The sequence below is a fragment of the Myotis daubentonii genome, chromosome 6 (genome assembly GCF_963259705.1).
Source record: "Myotis daubentonii chromosome 6, mMyoDau2.1, whole genome shotgun sequence".
Classification (NCBI taxonomy): domain Eukaryota; kingdom Metazoa; phylum Chordata; class Mammalia; order Chiroptera; family Vespertilionidae; genus Myotis; species Myotis daubentonii.
Window position 1 is genome coordinate 16,184,081 of NC_081845.1, and position 24,553 is coordinate 16,208,633.

The following is a 24,553-nucleotide window of genomic DNA, read 5'->3' on the forward strand; positions in this document are numbered from 1 at the left end:
CCTGCACATCCCACTGTGGGGATCGAGCCTGCAACCTGGGCATGTGCCCTGCCTGGGAATTGAACCATGACCTCCTGGTTCATAGGTCAACACTCAACACTGAACCACTTGGGCTGGGCAGGACCATTCCTATTTTTAACGGTTATCAGGTTTCTCTGGTAGTGAACTCTACGATTCACAACCAGGTCATTTGGGGGACTCTTATCAGGAACACCACTTGTAATGGAGTGAGGTTGAGGTCAGTGAGAATGGTCAGAAGTTGAACTGTAACACAGCAGCACCAGAAGCCTCAACTGATGCCATGCAGGGCTCTGAAACTGGGCTGGGCTTCCATATATGTCCCGAATTGAAAATAGGGTGTGGGAGCTTTGTACTTCAGTGTCAACCAGTCATGAGATGAGGGTTGCTCCTGGAGGTGAACATAATCATAAGCAAGGCAGATCACTGTGACCACGCGTAATTCCAATGAGGGATGTGGCTGTGAGCTACCAACAGGCAACACTGCTGGCATCTGGATAATGATCAGTGCCTCAGTCCTAAAGTGGCACCTTGGCAGTGCCCACAGCATTCGCTATAGTCTGACTTCTAGAATGCTTTATTTGAGTCCTATTTATTCCAAATGCATGTTTGTCACCCTGGAATTGTGTACAGAAATAAGTGTGTACCGAAATAAATTAAGAATCATTTCCAATTTACACGTAGGATCTATATCAAAAAATATGATTGCCACATGAAGTCGACACTATTAATGCACCAACAATAAACATGATTTTCTAAGTTGTTGGGATGGATTTTCACCATTCCTCATAATTACTTACCTTATAATATCTTATCACCTTGTATTTGCAAGGCATGCCTCTGCTAAGACTTACCTTCTGTAGTCATTGAGCAGGAAAAACCCACAGGAGTATATATAGGTATCCAGTCCAAGACCACAGCTTCATTATACTCGAAATACCTGGACTAAATAGTCACAGGCATGCATAGTAATTTAATGAAGATACAATAACGTTTTGGTGAAGATACAATGTACAATCCAAATATGAAACTTTACTTCCTATGCTGATTTGAGCTAAATGCAATTTTACTCTTCAGTAAGAGGAAACATTTTTTTTAAGAGGAAACATTTTTAAGAGGAAGATAATTTTTAAACTTTTTAAATCCTTGAATGCTAAATTTTAAGCTAAGCATTAGTAATTTTAGCCTTAGAGTGATTAAAAAATTAGAATAAACTAATATGTGTGATGAAACATAACTATTATCAGTGCTTGCAGATCATCATTACTTGACTTTTTTTTTCATCTTTGGAAAAGTTAATACATATTAAGCTCCCATTCAAATGTTATTTTAATACTACATGTATATTAACATTTATCAATTTGGGGGCATAATTTTAACATATTCTCCAAGGCCCTGTCTACTGACAACACCACATTTGATCAAATAGTATCAGTCTTGCAAATAATGTGACTACATAATGGCCGTTACAAGGCCTGATGGATTTTTCTCAAAATATATTCCTTAAAAAGTATACATTCTTTATAAAAGTGTTCTTATATAATAATACAAAAAGTGATTACTAGTGCTAATAATTTGGGTTGAAATCATTCTGCAATCATTACTTCCAATAAAAATGATTGACTGTCTAAGTGACTGACATGAGGAGTGAAATACTCTGTTTATTTCTATTACCATTGTTGGACTAGCCCATAGGCACTGCAGCTAAGGCTTGCAACGTGAGAAAGGATATACTTCTCCAGAAAAATAACAATAAACTTACCTTCCATTCATCCAGGAATGTTAGTTTCAAAAGTAGACAGAAATTCCAATATTTTTCAGAATATACAGGTAGATTCATTAAGGAGTCAGAATTTAAACCCAGGTCTCCTAACTTCTAGATATATCTTTCTATTAATTAATTAACTTAAATAAGTGATATTAACACTTATATTTATAGAAATCTGCATAGGCAAATTAAGGGTATATATCAAAATGTCTTAGAATTCAAAAGAAAATACATATGCCTAAAGCGAGCCTGAAAGACACTATTAAATTCAGTCTACTCATACACTTGGTCTCTTTTGAAAAATTCCTTGACAATTAAAAATCTTTTATAAAAAATTGAAAATTTCCATATCGATGTATTAGTTTTATACTGTTGTAAACAAGTTACCACAAACTTAGAGGCTGAAAATAACTCGCATTTATTCTCTCATAGTTCTGAATGTCAGAAATGCAGGGGGACTTGGCTGAGTACTGTGCTTACGGTCTAATGAGACAAAAATCAAGATAGTGGCTGTCCTGTGCTCTTGTCCGGGGCCCAGGGTGGGGAGGGGGGGACCATGGACTTACAGCTCCTTCAGGTTGTTGGCAGAACCCAGTTCCATTGGATTGTAGCACTGAGGTCCTCATTGCCTTGCTGTCTGCTGGCCTGCGATGGTTTTCAGCCTTTGGTTCTTCATTTATCTCTGACGTCCCCCTTGGCCACCAGCCATAAAAAGCTATCTGCTTCAAGATTCATGTGATTCGATTAAGCCCACCTGGATGAGCTCTCTGTTTTAGATCAACCTGGATAATGTCCCTGCTTTATGTCTATGGCATAATACAATAACAAAGAGTCTGTTCACTCACTATGTCCACAGGCTCTAGGGGTTGGCCTACGACACATTTACGGAGCAATCATTCAGCCTACCACAATTAAAATAAGAAATAAAATGAAATGAATTTAAGAAAACTGCTAATGCGATTATTTAAAACACTGATTGATTAGCATTTAATTTATGAATCCAAATTTTGACATGAAACCAAAGGCATTAATTAATAAGCGAAACATGTAACTTTACATTTTTGTCCTCAAAAACTATTTTTAACCTTTTTCTCAGAACCACTCCTCTATCCCAACTTCTTTTTTCTTTTTTTATTAAATATATTTTTATTGATTTCAGAGAGTAAGGGAGAGGGAGAGAGAGATAAAAAACATCAGTGATGAGAGAGAATCACCAATTGGCTGCCTTCCGCACGCTCCCCACTGGGGATTGAGCCCACAACATAGGCATGTGCCCCTAACCAGAATCGAACCCAGGACCCTCCACTGTGCAGGTCGACGCTCCATCCACTGAGCCAAACCAACCAGGGCTTGATGGAAATCTTATCCAAAAGCAAGTTAGGATTTTATATTGTTGTAGCAGTTTAGGATGTTTGGGAGAGCCTTATACCCAGCCCACACTTACAATCTAATATAATAGAAAGGACCCAAGATGAATGGAGTTTATTTAATGTGCCAGTCTATAACAAAACAAAAGCAAAAAGTATTTTGACCTACATCTGTATTTGGATGTTTTTAAATCAAACAAGTAGACATTTTTAAATGTCATATTGATAGATTTACCATATCCCCTAATGAGGATAATTTGTGTATTTTAGAAGGTTGTTTGCCTATTAGAAGTGCTTCAAATCTAAGATGAAAACCAGCAGTACAGAAAAGCTAAGCAGAGATTAAAACTTTTCTGGAAAGGAGGCTGGTTATTCTTCTAATCCAAAAGGGGGGAAAAAATAGGCTATGCTTACTCAGTCAAAATTCTCAACCATCACACATCTACCATATCATAGTGAGGTATCAATCTATAATAATAAAAGCATAATATACTAATTAGACCAGACAGCTGAACAACCTCCTGTATGTCATTCTGGACATCCTTCCAGACGAAGCTGCGGTGGTGGGCGCCGAGGCAGAGGCGGTTAGGGGCAATCAGGCAGGCAGGTGAGCAGTTAGGGGCAATCAGGCAGGCAGGTAGAGTGGTTAGGGGCGATCAGGCAGGCAGGCGAGTGGTTTGAGGCGATCGACCAGGCAGACAGAGGGGTTAGGGGTGATGCATCAGGCAGACAGAGTTGTTGGGGGCATCAGGCAGGCAGGCAGGTGAGCAATTAGGGGCGATCAAGCAGGCAGGAAGAGTGGTTGGGGCAATCAAGCAGGCAGGCAGAGGGGTTAGGGGTGATCAGGCAGGCAGGCAGAGTGGATTTGGGGTGATCAGGCAGGCAGACAGAGTGGTTAGGGGAGATCGGGGACTCAGGCAGGCAAGCGGTTAGGAGTCAGCAGTTCCAGATTGCGAGAGGGATGTCCAACTACTGGTTTAGGCGGGATCGGGCCTAAACCAGCTGTTGGACATCCCCCAAGGGGTCCAGATTGCAAGAGGTTGCAAGCTGGGCTGAGGGACCTCCACCCCCGACCCCTGTACATGTATTTCATGCACCGGGCCTCTAGACTTACCTAATAATAGACAAACATGGTAATTGACCCATACGTCTGCTACGCTTCCCATTGGATAATCAGCAGGATATGCAAATTAACCCAACCAAGATGCGTCCGGCAGCCATGCAGCTGAAGCGAACATGAGGCTTGCTTGCTCCAGTAATGGAGGAAACCAAGGTTCCCCGCCTGCCACGGCCCAGCTCTGAGCTCCAGTCTAAGCAACAATGTTGCAATTATAGAAGCTAAACAAACCCAGAAACCTGCTTTCAGCCCCAGTGGCCACAGAGCTGGAGACTTGGGTTGCCCCTGGTGATGGAGGAAGCCAAGCCCTGGACCCAAGCTACAAAGTTTCAATTATAGAAGGTAAATAAATCCCAGGAAAAGAAAAGAAAAAAAGGAGAGGCTGGGAGATTCTGTCGCTGGGGAGGCTTGGCCAGGCTGAAAATGGCCCTCAGCCCTTCACCCAGACTGGCCAGGCACCCCAGTGGGGACCTCCACCCTGAAGGGGGTGTGGCCAGCCTAAAAACGACCCTCAGCCCCTCCTCCAGGCTGGCCAGGCACCCCAGCGGGACCCCCACCCTGATCCAGGACACCATTCAGGGCAAACCAGCTGGCCCCCAGCCGTGCACCAGGCCTCTATCCTATATAATAAAAGTGTAATATGCAAACTGACCCTAACAGCAGAACGACTGGGAATGACTGATCACTATGACACACACTGACCACCAGGGGGCAGACGCTCAATGCAGGAGCTGCCCTCTGGTGGTCAGTGCACTCCCACAGGGGGAGCTCTGCTCAGCCACAAGCCAGGCTGATGGCTGCCAGCACAGCGGTGGTGGTCGGAGCCTCTGCCACCTCCTCAGCAGTGCTAAGGATGTCCAACTGCAGCTTAGGTCTGCTCTCTGCTGGCCAGTGGACATCCCCCAAGGGCTCCCGGGCTGCCAGAGGGATGTCTGATTGCCAGCTTAGGCCCAAACCCCAGAGAGTGGGCCCAAACCAGCAGGTGGTCATCCCCCGAGGGGGTCCCAGACTGCGAGAGGGCACAGGCCAGGCTGAGAGGACCCCCCCACCCCCCGTGCACAAATTTTTGTGCACCGGGCCTCTAGTATATATATAAAAGCCAAGCAACCAGAACGACTGGAATGACCAGTCACTATGATGCACACTGCGGCCAGCCAACCTCCCGCAGTCCCTCCCCCTGGCTGGCCGGGCCCCCAATTGTGTCCCCCTACCCCCTGAATAGGGCCGAGGCCAGCTGGCCAACCTCCCACGTCCGCTCCTCTGGCAGGCCAGCTGGACCCCACCCATGCACAAATTCATGCACTGGACCCCTAATATTTATATAGATTTTGAAAATGTCATTGCTAACTTCCTACTTTTGACCTTTCAAAATTCCCTGTTTCATTCTTATATTAATATTCTCTGTATTTCCATAGTATTTTTCTTTCTTATAAAGATAGAAATGTTTTACATTTCTAATGAGACACCTAACACAATTTGTATTTTTCTTCTTTGTATGCTCCTTAAGTTGAATCTTGCTGTTTGTAAGACACTGTCTGATTCATGGTCTTCCTCTAGGATCATCTGAAATATTTTACTTACTTTGTGTTTAATACTAAATTACTTTTCTATTTAGTTGAATATGTATAGTCTAACTAAAGCAAAGAGTTTTGCTATTTCTCTAGGGGAAAAGAAGAGACTCATAAGAAATTCTAGCAATGATTCACATTAGCATATTAAAGAGAACAAAATATTAGTTTGTCCATAGGTTACAGTGGCAGATAGCACCCCTCCAACACACTCACACATACATACAAACTCACTCTCGCTCTCTCTCTCTCTCTCTTTCTCTCTCTCTCTCTCTCTCTCTCTCTCTCTCTCTCTCTCTCTCTCTCTCTCTCTCTCTCTGTCTCTGTCTCTGTCTCCTAACAGAATCTGAATTTTGTTCAGATATTTGGATGGTTAGCAAAGCACTCAGGGAGGTCTGATCCTCTCTTATGTCCAGGGCATGAATTACATTTGGTTTACAACAACCAGGATAATCTTAATCCTTTTTGCCAGTGATTGGGTTCAGGAAAGTAGGCATGAGATTCAGTTTTACCTAATGAGATGAAAGAAGCCTTCCAAATGCCTCTGGGATGTTTTTCCTCCTGAAAGAATAAAGTGTTGCAGAAGGAAGGGATATTTTTCTGACTGCAGAGGATAACTGTGTGAAGATTTGAAAGAAAATCCCACAGATATAGGTCAAGAGCCATGGCAGCACCGAGCCATTGAGCCAACAGTAGCCCACTTCCCGACTTCATGTATGAGAAAAGATTTTTAAAACCCTGTATTTAAACTACCTGTAGTTCAGCCTATGTTACTTGCAGCCAAAAACATTTCTTAACTGAAACAGTTGCTTTTTTACTTGCTTTAATTTTTATCCAGTTTACCAAAAGAATCCCGAAGCTAGTAGATCTGAGCCCTGCTTTTGAAATAGTAAATGGCAAGCTGTTTAGTAAATTGATGGGGGGAAAATGCTTTTAAGATGAGGAAAAAAGCTATGTAGTTTTCACTCATTACTAAACATTAACAGATGTATTAGCATCTCCAAATGAATAGTTGCAATCCATGAAGTACTCACGCACCTAGTTTATCATATTGTAGGAAAAATATATATTTATGTTTTCATGTGGCCACTGAGTTGAACTTTGCTTCATGGATTTATTCATATTAGCCAAAACTGCTCTTTCCAGTGGGATTTCCCTAGGCTTAGGGTTGTAGGACTATAAATACCTTAGAATAAACTATTTTGCTTACTTAAAAAACAAGAAATTAGTCATACACAGGTGTCTACATGCTGAATGAGTGTTATTGTTTTTTCAAAGGGAATTATTTTTCACTTTTTGTTTCAAATGGAAAGAATGCCTTTGGGGAGAGTGTTTTTATTTGGAGTTGCATAAAATTTAATAGCCATGTTTAAATGTTCATTAAAATTATGCCCCTTGGATACACTAACATTTATAGTCTGTATTAGAAATAGTCTATTTAAGCAAAATATATATTAAAGTATGATTTAGTATGTCAAACTAAACATTTTTAAACATAATCCAAATATCTAGGAATTGATAAAAAGAGAACAATAAAAAAACACATAAAAGATAAATAATAGAATTCATTGAATAGCTCATGGCGAATCATTGAATTGATATATATGTTGCAGAATACTTAAGGAGACTTTTTAATCAAGTGAAAAAAATTAGCTAAAAAATATGATCAAGATTCGTATTTAATGTATACACATAATTGAAACATTTTTATCATAAAAGCAATGGAAATATGTGCATTAAAATAATACTGATGATTTTAGTTAAGTATTGTAAATTTTAAATGTTTTCTATAATAAGACATTTCTGTAACTGCAAGAAAATATAAAACTGATTTTAAAATGAACTAGGAGTTATGAAATTTTTACAATGTCATAATAAATGTAAAAGTACAGGGAAGCTTGAGTATATCATGGCAGCATTGGAAAAAATGGGAAAGTAGAAATAGGCCTTACTCTATGACCAGCAACACAATTTATGATTAGACTCTAGCTAATTACCTAATCACATCATTCCTTATCAAACTAGGAGTTGTCATAGTGTATTTTATAGGTATTTCTCCAAAAGTACGCTTTCATTTTTATTTATTTTTTATGTTTTCTAATTAATTTCAGAGAGAGATAGAAACATCAATGATGAGAAAGAAGCATTGATATGCTGCCTCCTGAACCCCCCTACCAGGGATTGAGGCCACAACCCAGGCATGTGGCCTGAGCAGGAACCAAACCATGACCTCCTAGTTCCTAGGTAGATGCTCAACCACTGAGCCACACTGGTTGGGCAAGGGACACATTTTTACAGAATGAAGAACATGTAACAGGATTGATGAAATAGAAGAAAGAATTTAAATCATAAGGCAGACTGTCATAAAATGATCAAGAATTTGGAAATGAGATGTTTAATTTGGGCCACTATTGCTCTTTTTTTCTCATAACAATGGATGAGAAACTGATGAGAATGCCTAAGCAGATTAAATGATACTGCTGTTGCAGTTGAGAAAATTGAGCTAAAATATAATTAGCCTTCAGCAAAAGATTAATATATTCCAATCATTTTAACCAGGGATATTTGTTTTATGGGTATACATTTGTATCTATTAAAACACCTTCACTGTTAATATTAAAACACCTATTATTAATCATTTTAAACTGTTGCTTAAAGAAGTTGTTTTAAGACATGGTTTGCTAATCCAATGCTTCTTTGGAATGCTTCTATCACAGTTCATTAGAACTGATTACATTATTTTTTATATTAGAGATATATCAGTGATATTGCTCCCTAGTTAAAAAATCATACCTGAACACATTTCAATACATTGCATTGATTGCATATTAATGATCAATATAAATCATTTTAGGGAATAGTTATACCCTGTAATGTTTTTCTGCAGCATCTGCTATAGTCACTTGCTTCCTGCTGGTGATTAATAAATGTAAACTGATTCACTGGCCCAACTCTTTTTCTAATTAAGCACTTATGGAAGCCTGTGGCCAGTGTTTCATTTTCTAATAATTATGGTAATACGATTGAATAATAGTTTTCTAAATTGTGGTGGTTTTTAAGTATAATTCACTAATATGATTCAGATCACTTATATTTTTTCGCTGAAATTATTTTTAGAATCATTGTGAATAGTGGAAAAGATAGGAAAGTTCACTTGTCTTAAATGATAGCCTCCTTTTTACCAGAATTTTTCTAGAAGAAATTATTTTGGTAATATAATGCCATTAAGATTGGAGTTTTCCCCCAAGTTAATTTATGAATTGAATATAATTCAAATAAAAATGAAAAATTGTGTCTGTATATGTGTATATGAAAACCTGATGTTAAGTTCATGCGCTTTGTCTATGTTAACTATCCTTTATAACTTAAAAATATATAGACTTCCATTTTAGGAAGCTTAATTGTAAGAGAAAGAAGTAGAAACACTGGCAGTGCTATAAAGGTGTGATTCATTATTTTCCAGGCAGATGTTTATCAGTCTTTTGTCTGAGGCACTACCATTCCTAGTTATTATGGAACCACAACATGCAATATCACTGTGGCTCTGGATCTGGCCAGTATTTTGACCTATCATGATTGACAGCCTTATCTAATTTTTATCTTGCACAGCTAATTAGATTTCATCATTACAGCCCCAAATACAATATGGAACCCATGATGATTCAATTACTGTTTTTTTTCAGTTGATAATGTTGACTATCGAGCTGGAGACTCAAGTCAAATCCATCTCTCAAATGGTCCACTTAGACCTGCAGAAATCAACCCTTAAAGAATGAGTTTCATCATGCAATGGGATTTGTCCATCATTACAGATAATCTCATAATTGTTACCTTAAACATAAAATATAAGATATTTTTTTTACCAGAAAAGATGAGGATAAAGAAAATTGTAGCAGAAACTGTAAGTTAGGTGCTGTTTGGCAAGCCTGAGACTTTGTTATCCCGTTAGGCCATCTCCTGGGCAGTACATCATTTTCAATGACATTCAAACTGAGCAGTTGTCAATTATATCACAGCAACTCGCTGTAGCAACTGGGAAGAAGTTACTACACATTTTTCACCCTTAAATAATTATGGTGAGTAATATTTTGAACAATGTGAACCATGGGATTTATTGACAAAAATCATTCATTGGCCAAATTACAAGGGAACACAAAATATTCAGTATTAAAGAATTACTATGTAAAATCCAGTAAGTGGAGATTTGATTTAGATAAATGCCAGTTGTTAAAATGAGAAAAGCAAGAACAAAAGTGAATTTTTTTTTTCAAAATAAAAAAGAGGAGAATGAAGGAAGACTGTATAAGAAGTTAAATGAGAGAAGCTAATGAGTTAAGTTAAATGAGATACAGTGAAATTAGATAAAGGCCTGCCTTTGGATGGTGATGCAAATGAAAGGTCACCCTCTGTGGCAATGTGAGTTTCCCTGTTTATTAAAGTGCCACATCACTAAAGGTGACAATTCTCTAATAAACCTTTAATGAAAAAGAGTGCAGGTGAACTAACTTGTTTATAATAAAGTCAATAAAATGAAAATACCCTTTTGGATGACTCTGATCAGAAAGGAATAAAAAAGGAGAACAAAAGTGCTAGCTGGATAGTTCACTTGGTTAGAGTGTCGTTCTGATATGCCAAGGTTTTGGGTGTGATTCCTCATCAGGGCACATACAACAGGGAGCCAATGAATACATAAATAAGTGGAACAATAATCAATATTTCTCTTTCTCTCTCTCTATAAATCAATAATTTTAAGTAGTGTGATTTGAAAAAAAGAACACAAGCATTACTAATTAATACTATAAAAGAGCAACTTGTGAAATACAATATAGAAAAATGATTTATAATTTTATAGCATGGCAAATCAGAAATAACAAATTACCACTTAATGAAATCAAATGAAGAAAGGTTTGCTTTATATAATACCATCTGTCGCTTTTGGCATTAAGGTGTAAAAAAAGAAAACTTATTCTAGGGAGGAATATGTTGCATTAGGGAAACAAAGAAAACAAGACTAGACTGCAAGTTCAATTAGTGGAAGAGAGTTCTATATAAGTTTATGTAGAAAGCATTTTTGTTTTCCATCCTAAGTAGATAGAATTTTGAAGATAGTGCTTATTTAGCTGTCCATTATTAGTAAGGGAAGGAGCGGGTGTCACCATGAGCAAAGGACATGATAAAACACTCTGTTCATTCTTTTATTTTTTCTTAGTCACTTAAACCAAGGCACAGGAACCTTCGGGCACTTTTTATTTTTTCTCACCCTGTTACCCTTAAAATAGGACCCAGCATTTCACCATATTTCTAAAACTAAAATCTAGATCTTCAAAGCGGTTGAATAGGTTTACATTTTTGTTTTGTTTTTTTTTTAAATGAGAGATGAATTGACACTTCCCAATACTAAGCAAACATAGCTGTTTCCTTAGCTGTGCGCTAGAACTGAGATCTTTGCTGCAGACAGCTCAGCTTCTTTACCTTATTTCTAGCCCTGAGCCCTCAAGTCAAACAGCCTCTCCAACTCTTTTTTTTTTTGTCTTAGACCATTTAGTTTTGCACTTACTTTAGTCTTACTAACATTGTACCTATCCAGCAGTTAGATGAACCCATCACCTGGAAAACAGCTGAGTCATTATTATGTGTCACATCAACTCATCATATAGGGATCTCAGTCCTCACATTACATGAGTGATCATAGTACACCCATAGAAACCAGGTCTAGGAGGGGAGAAGAGGTTCTGCATCCGAAAATACCAAGATTTTTCCATATTGCTCCTCATCCATCAATTTACAAAATGTTTTCTTAGTGCTTATTTTGTGCAAACACTAAGTTAAATTAGAGACATAAACATAAATTTTTTAATGGACCCTTTTCTTGAGGAGCTTATGCAAATTGATATAAGACATTTGGGATGAAATTAGGACAAGCAAGGTCTTACTAGAACACTAAGCAGAATTAAGCCAATTCTAATTAAATATCATTTAAGAGGTAATATTTAAATTGACCTTTAAAGAAAAATAAAATATTGATAGATGGTAAGAGGAGTACCTAAGGGATAAAAAAATTATTAAAGAATAAAGGAATAACATTTAAAAATGCAAAGAGGTGGCAAATAACTACCCATGTACATGGAACTGTAAGTAATTCAATATGTTTGAAATCCATGATGAAAGATTAAATGAAATGCGTCTGAAAAATATAAAATGGTACAAGATTATGGACGTCCTTGAATGACAAAATAATGGTTTTAGAACTCATTATATAAATAACTAGAGGCCTGGTGCCCAAAATTGTGCACTGGTGGGGTCCAGCCAGCCTGGCCCCGATGGCCCCCATTGTGGGTGGGGCCAGCTGGGGTGAGGGGCCGCAGGTGTTCTGGTAGTTCCACTGTTTGGTCCATTTGCATATTACGCTTTTAGTATATAGGATGGGAGCCATTGGTGTTTACTTATCAGAGAAATGAAATCCTCTTGTCCCACTTTTTAAAATTCCCATCCACTGTTTTCTTTGCTTACAGCATACTTCCACCATAGTCCTTCAACCCCCCAGCAATCTTTGGTTAAGTTTATCTGTTTGTTTGATTCACTTCTTATGGAAGGTGTTTCACCTCTTCTGTTAAGCTTTGTAGGACTAGTTTTTCTCAGAATAAGTTTACACTTCTCCCATTTCCTTGCTGGTGCTCAGATTATTTTAATGATTTTTGTATAATAAGCATCTTTTTTTTTTCTTTAAATCTACCCTTACCACCTGACTTGCTTTCAGGGAGAATTTATCACTGGTCTTTGATTCCTCAATATCTTCTCAGCATGTTATTTTCCAGATTCTTAAACAATTGTAGTTGACTGACTGATCAGCATTATGTCTTGGTAAGAAAACTTCATCCTCAGGGAAGAAGATAAAATAAATAGAAAACAGAATAAAATTAAAGATAATAGCTATGTGGTCACTGTAACAGGGGATTGTGAGAGGATAAAATAAGAAGGTAAAGAGGGAAATGAAAAGAAGACCACAGAAAGAGAAAGCTGATTAGATGGGACAGAAATAGAAGGACTATTTGTGGATGAACCCAAATAATTTGGAGAAAATTTGTATTATAATGGTTTGATTTTTTGCCAAAGAAAAATATGAGTCCCCCTTTTTTTAAAATATATATTTTATTGATTTTTTTTTACAGAGAGGAAGGGAGAGGGATAGAGAGTTAGAAGCATTGATGAGAGAGAAACATCAATCAGCTGCCTCCTGCACACCCCCTACTGGGGATGTGCCAGCAACCAAGGTACATGCCCCTGACCGGAATCAAACCTGGGACCCTTCAGTCCGCAGGCAGACACTCTACCAACTGAGCCAAACTGGTTAGGGCTATGAGTTCCCTTTGATGGTTTGTATTTAATACTTCTTTGGAGCATCCAGTTCTTTAGATATCTAGAAGTCATAGTCATTGCCCCTTAAAACAGAATGTGGGCTAGTATTTTTTTTGTCTTAAGTCTTAAAAAGTATCCTTAAGCAAGTTTGAGCTATAAAACTAGAGTCCATAACAGTGAGAAACATACCAACAGAGGTAAATGTGCATCTCATCCTGTTCCCTAGAAAGAAGCAATATCTAATATTTCCCACTAATCTTAAGACTTGCGTTCCAAAGTTTAAGTTCTATTTAAATCTTACTCAGCCGATTCAAAATTAATTATATGTTGTTTCTCTCTTGCTTTCCCACAGTATGCTGTCTGGCTAGTCCTCTGGGTTACGTGGAATGTGTTTGTTATCTGCTTCTACCTGGAGGCCGGGCATCTCTCAAAGGTAATTGGCCATCTGATTTGCCTGTGTCATCAATAATGTGTTACTAAGTCTCTTCCTAAGTAAGGCAGAGTCTCACCCTGCTCTTGTCACTTCAATGTGCCTCAAATGAAGGTCAACTGAAAGTTGTCCTCATCTGTATCTCTGCATTTCTACCATCGAATATATACTTTAGTGTGTGACAAAATGTATTTTTTATTTTTAAACAAAACTAATGTGAAATATTGATTATTATAGTGACCAATGCTGTCGACTTTTAAAATATTGACTGATGAGGGATTTCTGAAGCAGAATAGGAATTTTTTTTTAGAGATAAAATCTTGAAGATTAATTCCCTTAGTTTGCTTATTGCTCTGGTAAAGATTTTCCTGATTGGGCCCAAATAGCAATGAAATAATTTGAACAATGAATGGGTTTTAATTGAGTACAGTTGTTACCAGAGGCATATAATTTATTATTGAGATTAAAAAATGAACACTTTATTCTAAAATAGTCTACAAAAGACTTATAATACTTGCTTTTTCATTAGGTTTCTTTATTTTGCACTGTTCTTAGGTATGTGTATACTTGTTTTTGAGCGTGTAGGTTGACTTTATATCTCTAACACAAATGCCTTTACTATTGAAATGATGTAGTTTTTAAATCTCTAAAACCAGCATCCTTCTTCTTTTGGAATGCAGTTAACACCAGGTAAGTCAAATGAGATAATCCATTCAAGGAGGTAGCGTATCTGACTTGAGATGCTTGAGTGGTTGCAAACCTGTATTTCTTAATATTAACTTTAAAAGACAGATGGTAAAATGTTCTTCTACCTATCCCTGTTTAGAGCAGAAAGACCCTACAGAGACGTTGACATTTTAAAACCCAAGAGATGATAACCTGCTTTAAAAGGCAAAATAACTGAGCTATAAAGTCACCAGGAATTACCTTTTCAGGGCTATATATTTTGGGGGGGTGAGTGATGGGGTTCATAGTAATACACATTTATAATCTGTCATACAGGAGGTTTTCAGAGTGCTCTGAGCATTTGCAAGGATGCTTATCTGACTTGATAGAGGCATTTCTATGATTCTAGTAGTGCATGGTCCTCCACACTCTGGCAGCAGGCAGTCCTTTCCGAAGATGCTGTGACTAATGAAAAGGGCTTGTTCAGGTAGCTCTTGGAAGGACATAGACAGGGCTGCTGCTGTGTCCATGTCAGAAAAGCAATAAGCACTTCACAAGGATTTGAATTCCTTACCCAATTCATACATCCCCGCTGCTCTATAATCCACTTTATTCAAAGAGAGTCCACACTAGAATGACTCTTAATGATATTTTTAATTTTAAATAATCACCTTAAAAATTAGAAGGCATTTATTCAGGCATATTAGCTGTGTAAAATAATCTAGCAGGCCAGTTTGTTTAATATAAAAGGAGAGAGGGAGAGAAAGAGAGAGATTTGAGCCAAGCAGGCTGCACAAATATTCTCTGTGTTCACTGCTTCATGTGATTACTGCAGGCACAAAATAAAGCGTGTGATCTCCATGACCTTGGACATGGGCATTGAAACCACAGCAAGGGTACATCCTAAAACATCACAGTTCAAGACAGTTGCAACCCAAATGACTAAGAATTCCTCTAATGCACACAGGCAGGTAATGACTATCCCTTGGCAGTGCAGCAGTTAATAACATTTCTTTCCTTTTCATCTTATAAACCATGCTAGGCTCTGCAGAGCACATGAAAATTTAATATTTTTAACAAATAATCTAAAAGAGAACCATAAAGGGCAAAGTTATAATAGTTACCTGCACCAGGCTTTTCCTCCCCTTCCTCCTCAAAGGGTTTGAGAAAGGAGTATGTGTACCATTTAATTCTGTAGCTTCTATAACTGCCTCACATCCTTCAAGGAATACAGTGACAGGAAGAAGCAATGGTGATTGAAAAATGTACAGATATATGAAAACTCAAAATGGGACTCCTGAAACTGCTGACAATGCTTAGATTACAGAATATAAACAATCTTTTCTTAACCCACCAAAAATAAAATAGTTTGACCATATAAATGGGTCTGTTCATTTTTGGCTGAGGGAGAAATAATGGGAAATTAAATCAGGGAGGAAATTCTATGGTCTTATATATGTGAAAGAAGTGTGTTAATTTTCATAAAATATTTTGTAAATCACACAATGAATATTAGCAAGGATGTTAAAGCAATCTTTAGTTATCTAGTAGAGATTAGAATGTTGTGTGGTCATTTTGCATATGTCTTTTCTATTTGTTTTTTTTTTCTAAACTATTTTCCTTTTACTAATGAGCAAAACTGAGATTAGAGTCATTAACCAACCCAGTGTGTACATTCAGTAATGGAATGTCTTAATTACAAAAATATGGTACACAAGACTGACCTGTTTGATCTTCAGTTTTCTTTATACCCATAGTTGTATTTCAAATGTATTTCCTTCATTGGAAAATCTGTGCAAATCAGTAATTATTTTTAAAATATCAATGGATAAATTTTAATTAGTATCCCCATAGCATTTAAGTGATCTAATAGATAAATCTGTTCAAAAGAATAATAGCAACAATGTATCACATTATGCATGCTAATATGTGTGTGTATATATATGCTTACGTGTGTATATATACATATATGTATACATATATACACATGCATATATACATAAACATATATACCTGTATATGCATATATATACTTGTGTATGCTTATATATAAGTAAAATATTGTAAATAACAGCAATGGTACAAGGGATTAAAGGGAGAAATTAGAATTATTTTAATGTAGGAAACACACTGCATATGAAGTAGTATAGGGCTCTTTAAAAATGGACTTAGATTACTTATAAATGTTAATTGCAAACTTTAGGGATACCACTAAAATTTTTTCTTTTAATTGAATATATTGTGGTGACATTGATTAATAAAATTATGCACATTGCATGTGTACAATTTTATAATACATCACCTGTATATTGCATTGTGTGTTCACCATCCAAATTCAAGTCTCTTTCCATCACCATTTATCCCCTTCATACCGTCATCTACCTCCCCCCGCCCCCTTTCCCTCTGTAATCACCATAATGTGGCCTGTGTCTATAAATTTTGTTTTGTTTAATTATTGTTTTTGCTTAATCCCTTCACCTTTTTCATGCAGCCCCCAACCGTGCCCTCCCCCCACAGCTGTCATTCTGTTCTCTTCATCTATGAGTCTGTTCCTATTTTGTTTGTTTCTTTTGTTCATTAGATTCCACATGTAAGTGAAATCATATGGTACTTGTCTTTCTCTGACTGGCTTATTTCATTTAGCATAATACTCTCCAGGTCTATCAAATGCTGTTGCAAAAGGTAAGATTTCCTTTTTTTCCACTGCCGAGTAGTATTGCAATGTGTACAGTTGTTTTTTGTGGGTTTTTTAAAATCTGCTATTCTACTTATGGGCACTTGGTCAAAGTTAGTATTTCTGATGTGGACTTTGAGAGTCTTTTTTGGAAGTCAAAATATTGAGTACTAAACATTTCTTTCTTTTGCCTTCCTACTAAAGCAGTGGTAATTCTCCTTGAGGAAGTGAAGGTGTCACTGACTCACTAGGGAAAGTTTGCAAGATATAAGTATGAAAAAATAAAAGTACAGAGATTAATATTCTGAGACAGTATGCTGCTGGAAATAAAAATAAAGCAGATACAAACATGGTCTAAGCCCGTGTTCGGCAAACAGCAGCTCGCGAGCCACATGCGGCTCTTTGGCCCCTTGAGTGTTGGTCTTCCAGAAAATACCATGTTGCGGGGGCACACGTAGTGCAATTGAAACTTCGTGGCCCATGCACAGAAGTCGGTATTTTGTGGAAGAGCTGGTATTTTGTGGAAGAGCCACACTCAAGGGGCCAAAGAGCCGCATGTGACCCGCAAGCTGTGGTTTGCCAAGCCGCAGTTTGCCGACCCCTGGAAGCAATTGCTAGCCTCATTTGTATCTAAAGCTCAGCTTACAGGGATCATTATAGAACAGGAAATTTTATTCTATGCCCCAAATTTAAACACACTATTTTTATAGCTTTATTGTTACAGAGCTATGTAAAAATATAAGGATATGTTTGAATTAAGAACTGCATAGCTTTAAATTTAGAATAATTTAATTGTTAAAATTGAAAACTTACATTTAAAAAAAAAATCTTGGAATATTTGCTCCACATTAAATGATCTTGTGAAGTATGTCCTTAGATGTTGCAATAGCTGCAGAACTTACTTGGGAATTATGTCCGATTCAGCATGGTCTCCAAGCCGCTACTGTGCTCTCAGTCAGTGATAACCTTATCAAAATCGCCCCCTTCGCCGGAAACCACCATCCTAACATGACCCCTGGAACTCATTTTAAAACTAAATTTGAATTGGCAGTTGCCAAATTAGCTTTGGAGGGCAAAATGTCAATTTCTATGTCTGTGGATTCACTCAGGGACAATTAATGCTTTGATGAACTATGGGAAATACAAAAATACAATCCAAGGAATATTAAATAGTGAAATAAATCCATTCCATTTTTTTTTTCTGCTTCTATCATCTAGGCTTGTTTAGGCAGAAAGAACAAATAAGTGACTATTTTTCATGCCTTTATATGATGACAGAACAACTCTTAATTCCGTACTGTAAAATTTACGTTGAAAATACAGTTGCACTTGGGATTAGTAGTTCAGTATGCCATAGGTAACCAGGGAGGAGTGTTCAGTAAATACTGGTATTAGATGTAAAGCAGTACAAAGAAAAGGAAACTATGTAAATGTCTTTCCTGATTGAGAATTATATGGAGCGGTTTTGAAATATTTAAAGTGATTTACATACCAACATTGCACTTAAGGTGTTACTTTGCCTCCTCCTCTTTAAAGATTTATTTTTGATGTTTTATAAAGCAAAATGTGTGTTCAGCCTGATGCAACCAGCAAAGCAGCTTACAAGGTTAAAAGGAAAAAGATGACTCATTAATAAACAGCTATTTAGAGAATTATAATTAGTTTTTTCCCCCCTTCATTAGCGCATGTAGCCTGCTAGAGGAATGAGTCTAATGGCAATTGCAGGACTCCAGGGTCTCACAGTCATAGGTAGAATAATATAGAAAACCGAAATAATTAAGTGGTATTTCAAAAAAATGTCATCTTTTTTTCTAGTGTAAAAACGAGGCATTTTGCAGGGAAGTAGCTGCACTGACACCATGGGGACACTGTCCCTTTCCCACTCTGACAGAAAAATCCCTAGTGACAGATCCTCCAATCTTATTTGAATCGCAAGTGAGAATGAGTTTAGTGATCTCAATTAGTCCCGAGGGGGGACTAATATCACACAATTCGGCACACTCTGCACTTGCTCCGAAGAGATCTGTCGCTCGCCAGACACTCGGAAGGGCTGTGACCCTCCTGGGGGTACATCTGATACACTGGCTTCATCAGGCAGCCGGCACAGCGGATGGACTCCAGCTTTTGCACTCCGATTTTACGAGCACTGAAATTAATCCATTAAGCATTTTGTATACCCAGACCCCCCACTACTTACTTTTTAACGCATTTATATAGTAAGTTAACTGTGGCATCATGGTGTGCAGCATAATGAGTTCAATTCTTCTTGTCTCTTTGCTTCCTGTTTTCTTCTACTCAATGAAAAAAAAACAAAACAACAACAACACAAAAAACAACCAAGATAGCTAAGTTTAATATTGCCAAATAGCCAAATAATTAGTGCTGCCGGATATTTTTTCTCTTTAAGGTTTTCCACAGAAAATTTAAAGCCACAAGCACAGTTTTTGAAAACAAAGGCAGCAGAATATTATCTAATAGATATAATGGATGTGACTGTACAGTGCACAAACCATACAGTATTAATTGCTTATAAAATAATGAAAAAAGAGTATTTCACTGCAGTCTTCTAACGTAGGAAAGGCCTGCCCTCAGTCTGTGACTAATTCCAACGTTTATTTAGAAGGCAAGTAGTGTCCTAACCAGTTTGGCTCAGTGGGTGGAGTGTCAGCCTGTGGACTGAAGGGTCCCAGGTTTGATTCTGGTCAGGGGCATATACCTTGGTTGCAGGCACATCCCCAGTAGGGGGTGTGCAGGAGGCAGCTGATGGATGTTTCTAATTCTCTATCCCTCTCCCTTTCTCTCTGCAAAAAATCAATAAAATATATTTTTAAAAAAGAAAAGAAAAATAGAAGACAAGTTATAGCAACTTTATGGGTTTCTTTTAGAAAAGTGGAAAAAAAATAAACCACAGTATAAATGTGATTTTTTAAGGGTTATAACATTTCCAAGGTTTAGATCACTTTCTTTGTGATAAGCATGTTATTTTCTGAATAATTCCATTCTCTTGAGTATTTCATAAGAGCAAAATCTCTCTAAGGGGCACAAGTGACATGATCTCATTTGGAAAACGTTATCGAAGAGACAAGCTGAAATGCAAATGAGACACAAACCCTAGTATTTTCCTTGACAACTGTGGAATTACTAAATCTGAAGACATGAAGATTGAAAAAGGAGGGGAATAAGTAATTGCATATTCAGAGAAAAAGGAGAAACCAGGATGGTTTGGATGATAAATTTGTTGGCACAACAAAAAAGCTCTTGGAACAAATTAAAGTATTATTGATGGAAAAAATATGGCTTCATAATTACATATTCTCACAGGATCCTTTGTAATCTAAATCATTACTTGACCATGTTTGGGGCCAAAGTTCAAGTTCTGTTTCCCCCAGAATGTGTTAAAGGCAAAATCAACATGAAGAGACGGTACTGGGAGTAGCACACCCCGGCGTGCTGTCTGTGACATCTGTCACCCCTCCGATCTCCAGGGTCTGTTCGATCTGTTTATTTTCCCTGCAGCTGTCCACTGGCTTGAGAAGGTGCCTTTCCCAGAGAGAGCAGAGCCAGTCTTTCAAACGCGATAGCATTGCTGTCCTCGGGATTTTTAGTGATTTTTGTTTGTTTGCTTATCTTAATTGGTAAACTGCCTTATAAGAGAGAAACTCAAGTTTACTTCAAGCTGAAATGTTCTCTTTAGGAGCTCATACTTACATATCTGGGCAAATGAAAAAAAAAATGTTAACATAAATTTTCAGAAATCCCCACGTGTGATAACTTTATATTGATTTTTTGTGTGTTTTCATAGCATAACCTTTGTTTATGTGTCAAAATTATATATATATATATATATATATATATATATATATATATATATATATATATATATATATATATATATATCACTGGCAAATACCATCATCATTATTCTAATTACTGGTCAGTTTTTTCTCCATGTCTTATTAATATGATGTACCAAAAAGCTAAAGAATAGATCATTGTTTAAAATATTAGAGCATTATAGGTTAATTTTCAAGTTGCAATTAACTTAAAATAATGTATAACAACTCCTAATTTTCCTCAGCTTTCTGAAAAATGCATGGAGCTTGGCCATTATTTTTAGCTGGGTGAGATTTTGAATAGGGTAAGAATAATATGATCTATTTATAAAATTCTACTTATAAAATATTGCCATGACTGTTGTGAAAATGTTCTATAGGGGAGGCAAGAGTAGTAAGAGGAAACATAGTTTGCACACTTTCACGTCCAAGTTATAGATGCTTTTGGCTTAGATTGAGGAGACAGCAGGGGAGACAGTAAAAGTTATGCCATTCAAGATCATATCTAGTTAAATTCTCAATATCTGGCGAGGTTAGGGCAACAGGATGCAGGGTGTAGGAAGAATGATCAGAGTTGACTTACAGGCTTATAGCCCTAAGCCATTAGGAGAACTAGGTGTTTTCATTTATTGAGCTGCAGGCAGACAGGACAGATTTCGGAAAGGAGGAAGAATATGTGTGCAGAACCAGTTGCTCTGTTTGACCTCATTATGTCTGAGCTGCCCATTAGACATCCCAAGCAGTTTTGTCAAGGAAACAAAAGTACACATGAGTCCTGCGTTTAAAAGAGGTTTTGAATGGGAAATGTACATTTGAGTCATCAGTATATAAATGGAAGTGAAAGGCACACACAAAAAAGATCTCTTAGGGCAGATGGTTAAGGACAGTGCTTTGAGGATCTAAGACTTCATTAGGAAGAGGAGGACCCAGTGAAGGAAACGAGGCAGAGTGGACTGGAAAGTAGGAAGAAAGGAAGGAGATGAGTGTCCCACCACTCAGGTTAGAACAAAACAAATAAGATGGAGGGATGATAAATTGTGACAAGAATGAAGATTGAAAACAATACCAAATATGGCAAAGTGGACGTTATTGCTGACTTTAAAAAGAAAGGAATTTCAATAGAGAAATAATAAAGTTTTATTAAATGAGCTGAGATGAGAAATTTGAGAGTGAATAAAGTCAGCTTCTTCAAGGACTGTTGCTGTAAGAAGCAGAGAAATAGGAGAGCCTTAAGGCAGTCTAGGGAGGTTTGTGCGCTTTTATATGTTTTGTTAAATGCAGATACTGGAGCACATGTTTATGCTGATAAAGAAATCTAGTGAGAGGAAGAAACTGATGGAGCAGTGGCCAAGTTCTTGACTAGCTGAGAGGAGATGGGATTCAGGGCTGAACAGCGATGCTGCATCGATACAAGAGGAAAATGCAGAGCCCATGAGTGTAGATGCAGGTCAATTGGTGGATTTGGTAGTGAGACAAGAAAGGCATTCTCCTGTAATTGCTTCACTGTGCTTCAGTGAAATCTGGGGCAAGAATCATCAATTTGAGTGATAAAGGGGGAAGGGGTCAGAGTTTTGAGAAACAGGAGAAATTCTTTATGAATGGAATAAACCACGAGCTTAGACTTAACATTGATTTTTCTAAATAATAATGATGCACAGGTGCTGAGCCATCAACATGGTTGCCAAGTGTTACTTATGAACTATGAGACTCATGGATACTGTAAGCCAACACAACCATTTGCCTATAACTGTTACAGGATTAGCATCATGCTCTTCTGAACTGATTGAACAAATTAGATTCAGAGAACTGACTAGTGAATAAGCTTTAGTATCAATTTTCTGGATTAGTTGCTGGTCACTGGGCACTGACTGGACTCATGCTGGGCTATCCTGATAAGTCTCCTGCCATTCACTCTCTGGAACCTGGAGTAGGATCCTGGGATATTAGTGCTCTGCGCTGAATCTCAAGAGAGCGGACCCATTCAGGTTCTGTGTTCATCTGGCTTCTCTCTAAATTTAGTCAGTGACAGGGCTTCTCTCTACATTTAGTCAATGACAGGTACTGTTCAGATTGGTAGAAAATTGGCAAGAAGAAATAAGAAGCCGGATATTTATTTTCCTCTCCCTGTGTGCCAGAGGTCCCACCATGACTACATCTCCTCTGTGTTCTGCTGGCCGTACCTGCTGTGGTCCCGATTCTAACAGTGGCCTTCTGGCCTGGGCTCCAATGGCCCTGGTTCCATTCTCCGTCTCCAGCCTAGGATTGAAGGTAGCTCTCAGCTGCTGCTATTCTCGTTTTTTTCTCAATGTTCTCAGGTCACCTCCTCAGTTCTTTCATCATGTATGTAATCAGTTCCCTGCTTTATTAATTCAGGTTCCACTTCCTAAAGTGCTTCCTGTGTTTCTGATTGGGCCCTAACTGATACAGGTTTTATATATGGTAAAGATAATGGCACAGCAGTTCTTTCTAGGAAAAAGGCAAGATAAGCAGGCTTGGAGAAAGTCTAGGAGTATAAAAATAATTCTCTGATTCCAGAATAGGTAACTACACTTGATTTTCTTTCTATAATGAGAAAATACCTCTAACAGAAGAGAATATGTCATATATCTTCTTGAAAATTTCAACAAGACGTCCAATGTTAGAGCCACAATGTCAGTTGCACATCAGGAAAGACATTATGAAAGCAACTTGGCTTATCTTTGCGAAATACTATTGTAGCCCATTTATCCTGTAAAAGTTCACTGTCTTGTACCAGAGTCTCTGTTAGTGTTCTTTTTTAACTTAAGGAAATAAATAAAAATTCCGGAATAAAATGCCAGAATATTCAATGCGTTTACCAAGTGGAAGAGCAGGGGATCAAGTACTGAAATGGAGGGAGAATTTTACTTGTTAATTTATATGTCTTTTGAAACTATTTTTACACATTTTAACTACCTGCACTTATTACTCACCTAATAAAGTCACAAGAAAGAGACCCTGAGAAGCCTGTTCCATTGTTGGGTGATGAATGCAAAGATGATCAGAAACGAGGTGCAGCTACTGTAGCTACTTGGGTACCGGTGATTCAGTGATGCAGGGAATTATGCTGCATTCCATTTGTGAGGACCTGACTTCTCTTTTTTCACCCAGGCTTAGAACATCCTTTAGAAGTAACATGGGCTTGTCAAGCAGCTGCGGTTGAAAGATACACCACAGGGGCTATGTTTCTGCTCCCCTCTCTTGCAGCTAGATGTGAGCATCTAAATAGTTTACAGTAATGGAATAGAAACAGAAATATGCGTGTCATCTCAGGGAAATGAATTTTAAGTGTGATATTTATCCTCTTTCCCCTTCTACTGGCTGGATGTAGATAAAGTGAGGAGGTCTTCAGGATGTTAGTGGGACCACAAGCGGGAAGGAGCCAGGGTTGCTGAGTCACTGTATGGAGCAGAGGTGCCTTAAGTATCACTGGGACTCCTGAGATTCCCAGAGACTGTTTCACAAGGTCTGAAACTATATTTATGACAACAGTGAAAAAAACATCAGTGATATTAGTAAATGTGACTTTTTGATATTATATAATGAAATTAGTTAATATTTGGGAGATCTGCATAATTCATCAAACCAATAATTTGCAAATGACTCACCCATGTTACAAATCATCCAGGGTAAAAAAAAAATCCATTCCAAGTGCAAGACATACAAATGGATTTTAATATAAAAGGTATGAAAAGTTCCTTTTATTTGGTCCAGATTCCACATCACAACTAACCTTTA

General features: G+C 37.6%; 1 protein-coding gene across 2 annotated transcripts in view; it reads left to right on the forward strand.

Moving 5' to 3' along the window:
* NKAIN2 (sodium/potassium transporting ATPase interacting 2) overlaps positions 1-24,553 on the forward strand; it is an 806,271-nt gene that overhangs the window by 438,973 nt on the left and 342,745 nt on the right. For both annotated transcript variants that reach the window (XR_009453396.1, XM_059700239.1), the window contains exon 3: positions 13,547-13,627. Coding sequence is in view for 1 of the 2 variants with exons in the window: in XM_059700239.1 (XP_059556222.1) it covers positions 13,547-13,627 (81 nt within the window). In the remaining variant the exon portion in view is untranslated. The remainder of the gene's footprint in view (positions 1-13,546; positions 13,628-24,553) is intronic.